Raw genomic sequence first — 9853 nt, 5'->3', positions numbered from 1 at the left:
TGTTATCAGCACCGCACTCTCCCGAGTGAGCCACAGGCCGGCCCCGAGCTATTTATATTTAAACTGTTGTATATGTTAATATGTCATAGGTTTTTAAATTTTATTTATTTATAAAAGATGACACTGCAGTAAGGGGATCTTAACCCTCGACTTGGTGTTGTCAGCACCATGCTCACCCAGTGAGCCAACCAGCCACCCCTATATAGGATCCGAACCCGTGGCCTTGGCATTACCAGCACCACACTCTCCTGAGTGAGCCACAGGCCAGCCCTATTATGTCATAGGCTTTTAATGTTATTTTAAATATTAATACATACTAATTTTTTTTGTTTGTTTTAGTTATAGCGTGGTGAATTTTAATAGATATATCCCACGTAAATAAAAGTTCTTTGAGGCTTTCAATTTTTTAATTTATCTTTTTATTTTGAGATGATTGTAGTTGTAATAAATAATACAGAGAGATCTAGTGTACCCTTTACCTGGTTTTCCCCGGTGGTAGCATCTTACAAAACTATGGTACAATATCAACACTGGGATGTTGACATTGATACAATTTCTACATATCTTGCTCAGATTTCCCTCATTTTACTTGTACGTGTGTTTTTAGTTCCATACAGTTTTGTCACGTGTAGGTTCATGTATCCGCCACCCAGTCAAGATACAAAACAGTTCCATCACCATAACATGTGTTGCTCTTTCATAATTTCCATCACCTCCCTTCCACTTTACCCCAGCCCTAATCTCTGGCTACTAACTAATCTGTTCTCTGTGTCTCTAATTTGTCATTTCAAAATTGTTAGTTAATAAATAATTAGTACATATTAAAATCTTTTAGTTTTAATTTCCAATATGTTAAATATCAGTAGATACAGCCTACATAAATAAAAGCTCTTTAAGGTTCTTAATTTTTAAGAGTGTAAAGGATTCCTGAGAAGTAAACTTTTGAGAACAGCTGGCTTAGAATAGGGAGAATCATCCCATTTCTCCTTCCCAAGCTGCGGAAGAACAAGATGAGGTTTGTGATATCTTGATTTTAAATTCATGTTGTGGCTGATCGGTTAGTTCAGTTGGTTTGAGCACGGTGTTGTAACATCAAGGTCAAGGATTTGGATCCGCTTACCAGCCATATGCCAAAATAATAATAATAATAATAATAATAATAATAATAATAATAATAAATTCTCATGTTTTTTCATAGGACCATCAATATTAACGATTATTAGATTCTTTAGTAGAGTTTGTTCTAGCTGTGTTACAAGTTAAATAGGCTGTATGGGCTGGCCTAGGAATCACTGTTTAAGACTTTTCTTCTGGGACTGGCCATTTAGCTCAGTTGGTTAGAGCATGGTGTTATAACACCAAGGTCCAGGGTTCAGATCCCCATACTGGCCAGCTGCCAAAAAAAAAAAATTAAAAATAATAAAAATGAAAAATTTTAAAAAGGACTTTTCTTCTGACATCTGTAATTGTGAATGATTCAGAAAAAGGCTTTAGTTTTCTGTTGTGTTCACCTTATTTGATTTGTGGACTTTTTCTTTCGTTTTTAAAAATTTATTTATTTTTTCTTTTTTTATTGATTTCTGGATAATTTTTTATTTTCTTTTTTTTTTTTAAAGATGACCGGTAAGGGGATCTTAACCCTTGACTTGGTGCTATCAGCACCACGCTCACCCAGTGAGCAAACCGGCCATCCATATGTGGGATCCGAACCCGCGGCCTTGGTGTTATCAGCACCGCACTCTCCCGAGTGAGCCACGGGCCGGCCCTTTATTTTCATTTTTTGTTTGCTTGTTTGTTTTTATGTCCTGACAGGTAAAAGAATGGAGTAGAGATGGCATAATCCGGCCCTGAATTTTTAGGAAATGAGTATGTGAAAGGAGGTTAAAAGAGGTATATTTAGGAGAGGAAGTAGTTGCAGCCAAAGAATGATTTTTTCTCAAGTTCTTTATTCTTGGGAAGCAAACCCTAGTGCTTCACTTGGAACAATACAAGAATGGGAGGGATCATTAGCCTTCTGTGGTAAAAAGTCAGCTTCAGAGGTAGTACTTAAGTCTCTATCATCACTCATCAGCTGCAAAGTTAATAGCTTTGCTGAAAGAAAATGTGAATTTCAAGCAGGCTGGAAATTAGAGAAGATTTAGGAAGAGCAGTGGAGATGCTTCATTCAGAAAAATCTTTGCCGCGGGCCGGCCCGTGGCTCACTTGGGAGAGTGTGGTGCTGATAACACCAAGGCCACGGGTTCGGATCCCATATAGGGATGGCCGGTTGCTCACTGGGTGAGCGTGGTGCTGACAACACCAAGTCAAGGGTTAAAATCCCCTTACTGGTCATCTTTTTTTAAAAAAAAGAAAAAAGAAAAATCTTTGCCGTGATAATAGACACTGCCATGTGATTTGTGTTGTGCATTGATTTTGCTTATGATATATATTTTTTTCCTTTGTTAAATTTTAGACAGGTTTGAATATTAGGATTGTTTGATCTACTATCTCCTTCTCTTTACCAGAAGATGTCTTTAGGGTCTGAGTCTGAGACTGTCTAGGGATCACTGCAGGGGATTTCCTTGTGGCAAGTCCGTAGTCTTCAAGTTACATACACGTTCACTGCACTTGCATTTTTTAGTGCATACTGGAACAGCCCTCACTGCTGACCTTGACTGGGTGCTGATTAGTTAAAATTAAGTGCTAAAGCAAATCTATCAATAATAGAGCATGTAGTTTCTAAGAACTGTTTGAGGTCTAGTTATAGTGTCAGCTACTTTATCTTTTTCTCTTTTTCCTCCTTGGCCTCTGCTACAAGATGTTTTGGAAATTAATGGAGTTATATTCTTTTTCAAAGTAGCCTAAGTGAAATAATCTGGGAGTTCAGCAGACCAGGAGCCTCTTTTTTTCTTTTCTTTCTTTTGTTTCTTTCCTTTTTATTTAAGGGAGAGGCAGGGTCCAAGTGTACTTAGTATTTGAAAAGGAGCTGGATTTCCTCCACAAGTAGTTAAATGTTGTGTTGTTTTGGAATTTACTCAGGATATTCTGACAAGGGCTTTGTGGAAAGGAGGAATTCAGTTTCTCCTTCTATCCTCAATTATTCCATAATTTCTACCTGCCAGCCTCTCACAACCAGGAATTGCTGATTTTTCAAAGTAAACAAAACTAATCCTTAATTACTAAAAAAAAAAAAAAAAAAAAAAAAAGATTCCAGTCAATAGAACCAGTTCAAATAATTGAGGTTTTGGTTTTTTTTTTCTGTATTTTAGTATGAGAGACACGAATAATAAATAAATGGGACTTTTCAATTAACTGCTCTTTTTAATAACACAATAAAAACTTCATGAGCGGGCCGGCCCAGTGGTGCACTGGAGAATGCGCCGCTTGGGAGCGCGGTGGCGCTCCTGCCGAGGGTTCGGATCCCATGTGGAGACCGGTTCCCGCTCACTGGCTGAGCGCGGTGCGGGCGCAACACCGAGGGTTGCGATCCCGTTGCCGGTCCCCGGTACGGGCGCGACCCCGAGGGTTGCGATCCTGTTACCGGTCAGTAAAAAAGACAAAAAGGAAAAAAAAAAAGAAAACTTCATGAGCAAATCAAGTATATAAAACTTATATAATACGTTGGCAGGTGTAGTATTTATAAGTTTGTCCATGAATCAGTAAGTATTCATTTTAATCCTATTCTGTGTGCTTGTATTGCTGATGCTGAATTGCTGTAAAATCTTGGAGGACCTTCTGGATTATTGACAAAGATAACATCTTAATAATAATATTACTTAGTGTATTTGACGTTATATTTTCTACACAAACTGATCTGATAATTCTGAATAAATCTGAACATCCATCTAACTATTATCCCCCGTTATCTTTTCATTCTTGTATAAAAGGGAGTTTCTTAGAGCTACTACCCTGAGGGAGTTTCATTCTTGTATAAAAGGGAGTTTCTTACAACTACCTTTCTGCCTTTTGACTATGAAGGTGAAGATGTCAGACCCATATTGTGACGGGGAGAGGGAAGGATCTGTCTCAAATATTTCTTCAGTGTATCTTCTATCCCTTAAATTATGTTTCAGCCTTGAAGATTTTTCTGTATCAGTGCCTCTCATGTGTGCAAGGCAGTTGAAGTCAGTCTATAATTACTTCTTTTGGGGAGACTAATGACTCTGGCCTTTCTTTATTCTCTCCAGTCCCCATTTCTCTGTCACCTGCCTATCAGCACTCAGATCCTTAATAGGTCCTATTAAACTAATATCTAAAGGTGGATTGAAAAGAAGTACCACCAAAAGATAAAGGACATGAACTGTTGGGAAACTCCAGAAATTTCCTCTTGAAGTTCTCTGTAAGTCTTTTTTATGGCTTTTGTTTGTTTTGTTGTTTACCTCCCCATTCAGCTGAGCCCCAAGAGCCATAGTAGCATTTCACTGAGAATCAGCCCAACTTTTGTTGTAGTTATTAAGGCATTTAATGAATAACTGTAACTTTTTAATATTCCTATTCCTTATTTTCCTCGCTGGCACCAATCCCTGCTCTGTATCTTAAGTATATGAGAAAGATAGCAAAATGAGTTCTTTTCCAATTTTTATCCTCTCATGGACAGTGATAAATGAAGCTATGTCTGTTCCAATGAATAGTAGAATATGAAATCCTGCAAAGCCACGTAGGTTATTAGATAAATATCACAGAGCTCTTATTATGCACTATGACTTAATGTAGATTATATATGTGACCAAACAGTAATTAGGAGAACTGAAGCTATCATTAAACACTATTGTGCTGCTCTGTGATCTCTCCTTAGATTTCTGTTTTAAAATAGAAGGAAACTAGTTCCAAGCCCATAGGTGGATCTTTTCACTTCTCCCTACCCCCAAACATGTCTTTTTGGACCAGGAAGGGGATCTCAACCCTCGGCACGGTGTGGTCTGCACCACACTCATCCAGTGAGCGCACTGGCCATCCCTATATAGGATCTGAATTGCGGCCTCGGCGCTACCAGCACCGCACTCTCCCGAGTGAGCCACAGGGCCAGCCCAACCAAACATGTCTTTTAATTAACTATTTAGTTAAATTATTTAATTAAATTGTCATCTCATACAGACAGAGATCTTCAGCTCAGTAACTCTGATCAGTAAGGGTAGGTTGGTACATACATATTAATCAGCTCCTTATATGTATTAGTCAGTTCTGTTGTTCTTAGTGATCAGTTTAGCTAAAGTTCTCTTCAGATGTTCTATAGCAGGATTTCATTTGGCAGATTGCTCCAATGCAACATTGATGTTTCCAACTTAATCTTAGATAATGTTTTCTGGATTTCTCAGTGCAGAATTGGGTACTTGGCTTTATCTAGAACATAGCAGCATATCTTCCTCCTGGCCTCCCAGGAGCACTGAATAATCTAACAGGAAATGAAACCCCTTCCAGAAAAAAGCTGTCCTTGATGGCTGAATGTGTGTGTGTGTGTGTGTGTAGGTAGGTAGGTAGGTGGGTGGGTAGGTGTCTCCCTGGAGACTTACCTCCTTCTGTGCCTTGGTTGGCTGCATGATCTGTGGAACAGACTGGCAACATGACATGTGCAAGCAAGACAACCAGAAAGTTCAAAAGAGTGATCTAGAAGGTTAAGCCAATCTCTATGTCCGAGAAAGAGGACCATGCAGAAATTTCTCTTGCTTGTAAAAGGAAGATATAGAAAAGGGGGCCGGCCGGTGGCGCACTACTACAGTGCGCCGCTTGGGAGCGCGGCAGCGGGAGGGTTCGGATCCCACGTACAGACCGAGGTGCGGGTGCAACACCGAGGGTTGCGATCCTGTTGCCGGTCACGAAAAAAGACAAAAAGGAAAAAAAAAAAAAAGAAAAGGGAACAAACCCTAAGCAAAGGAAATGTACATACTGACAGAAGAAATTGCTTCTGTCTTAGTTCTTCCCCAACAGAAAGACCAGAGAAACAGTGGTAAGACCAAGAATAAAGATGATCTGTATACTCTGTCTCCAATTTTCCCTTTCTAGTGACTCTCAGGGGTTTCTTATAGCATTCCTGAAAAAGCTTAAAGTATTAGAGCCAGATTCCAGCCATACAGAGGCGCAGTAGGGAGACTAGAGTTTACTTTTTTCTGGGGCCGGCCCAGTGGCTCACTCGGGAGAGTGCGGTGCTGATAACACCAAGGCCCCGGGTTCGGATCCCATATAGGGATGGCCGGTTTGCTCACTGGCTGAGCGTGGTGCTGACAACACCAAGTCAAGGGTTAAGATCCCCTTACCGGTCATCTTTATAAAAAAAAAAAAAAAAGAGTTTACTTTTTTCTGTGTTATTTTTACCTTAAAACCTGTGCATGGAAATTTTTTTTTTTTTTCCTTTTTCTCTTTTTTACTGACCGGTAACGGGATCGCAACACTCGGTGTCGCGCCCGTACCAGGGACCAGCAACGGGATCGCAACGCTCGGTGTCGCTCCCGTACCAGGGACCGGCAACGGGATCGCAACCCTCAGTGTTGCGCCCGCACCGGGCTCAGCCAGTGAGCAGGAACCGGTCTCCACATGGGATCCGAACCCTTGACGGGAGCGCCGCCACGCTCTCAAGCAGCGCACTCTCCAGCGTGCCACCGGGCCGGCCCAGCATGGAAATTTTAAAGGGTCTTGCAAGGATCTACCACATTCCAAGAAGGTTTCCAAGTTAAATTATAAATGCCTGATATTCAAGAAAGCAAAAATGTCTTGGCATTTATTGTAAATGCAGAAGATTCATTATTACAGGCGTCTACTTTCATTTTATTTAATGAAAAAGGTGATGAGGTTGGAAAAAGAAATGTGTTACTTTAAATGAAAAAAAGCTGTTAATGCAAAATCTTAAATTACTAATCCATCTGAAAGTTATTATGTAACATCTCAGGAATTTTCATTTAAAACATTTTTTAAAGGTAGTCATACTGCAAAAGGAATTTTCACTGTCATTGAGTTTACTAAGCATTAGTACATAGTAGCTCTTCAGGGCAGGGACCTCATTTATTAATATTTTAAGTATTATGCAAGACTGTATAAATCCATTTAAGTAGGCTAAGAAACACTCTAAGTATCAAGTTTTATTTAATTTTGCTTTTGTTGTCACTATTTTAAAAAATAAAATCATTTCCCACCTGTTGTCTCTGGGGGAATTTACACAAAGGAAAAAAAAAAAAAAGAATCAGTGTATGAGCATTCTGGGACTCTTGACAGTGATGATTTGCAAAAGTCAGAGCCAACTGCAGAGAATGGATACAGTACCCAAGTCTCAGCTTCTAGACTAGTTTTCAAGGCCAGGAAGATGTGTGCGTATGCGTGTGTTGTGGGGAGGAAGGTGGATTATAGGTAGAGTGGTGGTCATGCAATAAATTATCCCAGAACCAGGGGCTGGCCAGTTAGCTCAGTTGGTTAGAGTGTGGTGGTATCACACCAAGGTCAAGGGTTCAGATCCCTGAACCAGCCTGCCACAAAACAATAATAATAATAATAACAACAACAACAACAACAATAATAATAATAAATATAGTGTTATCCCAGAACTGGAGTTCTATTGCAGAGATGTCCAGCAGTTTGGATTATGAATGCATGTGTTGCTCTCTCTGAGTGTCTCTGTTCAAGCACTACATTTAACCTAGACTGTGAAGTCTCCCCTGTGAAGGGGAAGAGGATTCCAATACTTGAATCTCATTTTCTTGGTCTATGGATTGCTATCATACTTACTTGTCAGAGGAAATCAGTCAGTGTATTGAGTGCCTTTGCATACGCAAGACACTATGTTCAGTTATTATTTAGTCACTATAGACTCAGAGTTGGTACTTTGCCAATGTGATAAATGCTAGATTTAAAGAGCTAAGGGATCATCGCCTGCTTTATTATAACTTTTATGTTGTTTTCAGATGTGTTGCATTTTTCTTGGAACCTAAGTAATTACATTCTTGTAAGAGGTTCTACTTTTGGCGGTAGATTGCTGGCATTTGACTGTATCTACCTATGTGTGCATAATCAGCTATATCTTCAGACTGCTGTGGATTGCTGTGGATTGGCTTCTGAATGGTATCAGTACCTCCTGTTTTTTACAGATAAATTTTATGTTCGAGTCATACTCCAAAATGACATTTTCTTTAACCAACCACTGTTATAATATCTCTGAGAGTTAGAAACCCCCCACCATCTGTTTGTTCTGCCCTCCTATAACTTTTAAGTAGATTTCATTCTAGCTAAAGACGTATTAAAGATCCTGGGATCATTAGGAATCATGGCATTCCTAGGATCTGGATATTATTCCCTTTCTTTATCCTTACGTGTATTCATGGATTTTACACCTGACTGATGTACTATTTGTTGAATTCTAGATTAATAAGAGGCACAGTGGTAGCAGTAGAACATGCCTCAGAGGCTGGTCCTTTTCTTTTTCGTCAGTGTGTGTGTTCTGTTACTATTAAAATCTGGCCCTGATTTCTCTTTCACTAGAGATTTTTAAATAAGACAAGAAAAAATGGAACTTTTCTTTTTTTTAATTAAAATCTGGCCCTGATTTCTCTTTCACTAGAGATTTTTAAATAAGACAAGAAAAAATGGAACTTTTCTTTTTTTAAATTTTTTATTTTATTTATTTATTAAAGATGACCGGTAAGGGGATCTAAACCCTTGACTTGGTGTTGTCAGCACCACGCTCACCCAGTGAGCTAACCAGCCATCCCTATATGGGGTCCAAACCCAGGGCTTTGGTGTTAGCACCACACTCTCCCGAGTGAGCCACAGGCCGGCCCAAACTTTTCTTTTTTTTAAACACTTTTAGCCAAGCACAGTTTATGAGAAAAATCATTAATAAGAAATAAAGCTTCTTCTGGCACCAGGTGTTCTCATCTATACCACTAGATTTACAGTGGTATTATGACCTAGAACTTGAAAAGAAGGATGAAAGTCTTATATTTAGAGCCCTTTGCACTCTGGCAGGAAAGGATGTAGGACTAGGTTAGATACAGAAAAGGTATTTCCTTTAAATGTTCTCCCTGCAACTCAGCTACTACTTTCACTTCCCCCACAGATGGAGTCCCCTGTTTCCACACCAGCGGTGCTGCCACTGCACCTTTTGGTGCCAGTGGTCAATAATGACATCTCATCTCCCTGTGAGCAGATCATGGTTCGTACCCGATCGGTTGGGATCAACACATGTGATGTGGCTCTAGCCACTGAGCCAGAGTGCTTGGGCCCCTGTGAACCTGGAACCAGTGTCAACCTCGAAGGTATCGTGTGGCAGGAAACAGAAGATGGTAAGTGTTATATGTGGCTTTCCCATCCCTTCTCAACCTGCTTCTGCAAGGAAGCCAATAAGGGCTTACTGTTGTAAATATTGCCAAATATTTATTAAGAGTCTCAAGTGTCCACAGTCTTTTGGCAATACAGAGGATTTTAGCAGACTTCTTAGCAAAATCTCCCAGCTTCTAAAGATTTCACACAGCAGTTTTTAAGATGAATTATCTCCCTTTCATAGTTATTCAACAGCATTGGCCCTGGTACTTAAGGAGACATTTGTTAGGTGCTGGCCCGGTAATTCAAACTGTGTCTGTACTCGCCATACCCCTTCTGTCATCTTATACGAGAGATTTAGATTATAGATGAAATTTTTGGTCAGGCTTGAAAAGAGAAAGTAATAAAATGGCAGTTGAGGGAGTCAAGGGAATGAACAGTCACTCTTAAAATGACTTAATGTCGGTTCATTGAATATGCAGCTCTTGCCTTTTCTAACACCTGGAGGTATAACCAGCTCCTTCTTCCCACTGGTTGCCTCATTGCCCAGCCACCTACGCCACTTCCTGCATCTGTCACTTAGTACAGATTTAATAGGCCTAGGCAACAGGGAAATGTTTACATGGTCTTGTTT

General features: G+C 39.8%; 1 protein-coding gene across 1 annotated transcript in view; it reads left to right on the top strand.

Annotated features, from left to right (window-relative positions):
* The window catches only part of LOC103586670 (zinc finger protein 609-like), a 127573-nt gene extending 118132 nt beyond the window's left edge, over positions 1-9441 (top strand). The window contains exon 2 of the mRNA XM_008567969.1: positions 9017-9441. Coding sequence (XP_008566191.1) covers positions 9017-9319 — 303 coding nt within the window. The 3' untranslated portion in view covers positions 9320-9441. The remainder of the gene's footprint in view (positions 1-9016) is intronic.
* Positions 9442-9853: the final 412 nt, after the last annotated feature.

Source organism: Galeopterus variegatus, unplaced genomic scaffold (genome assembly GCF_000696425.1).
Source record: "Galeopterus variegatus unplaced genomic scaffold, G_variegatus-3.0.2 Scaffold360, whole genome shotgun sequence".
Classification (NCBI taxonomy): Eukaryota; Metazoa; Chordata; class Mammalia; order Dermoptera; family Cynocephalidae; genus Galeopterus; species Galeopterus variegatus.
This window is presented reverse-complemented; position numbering and strand designations above follow the sequence as displayed.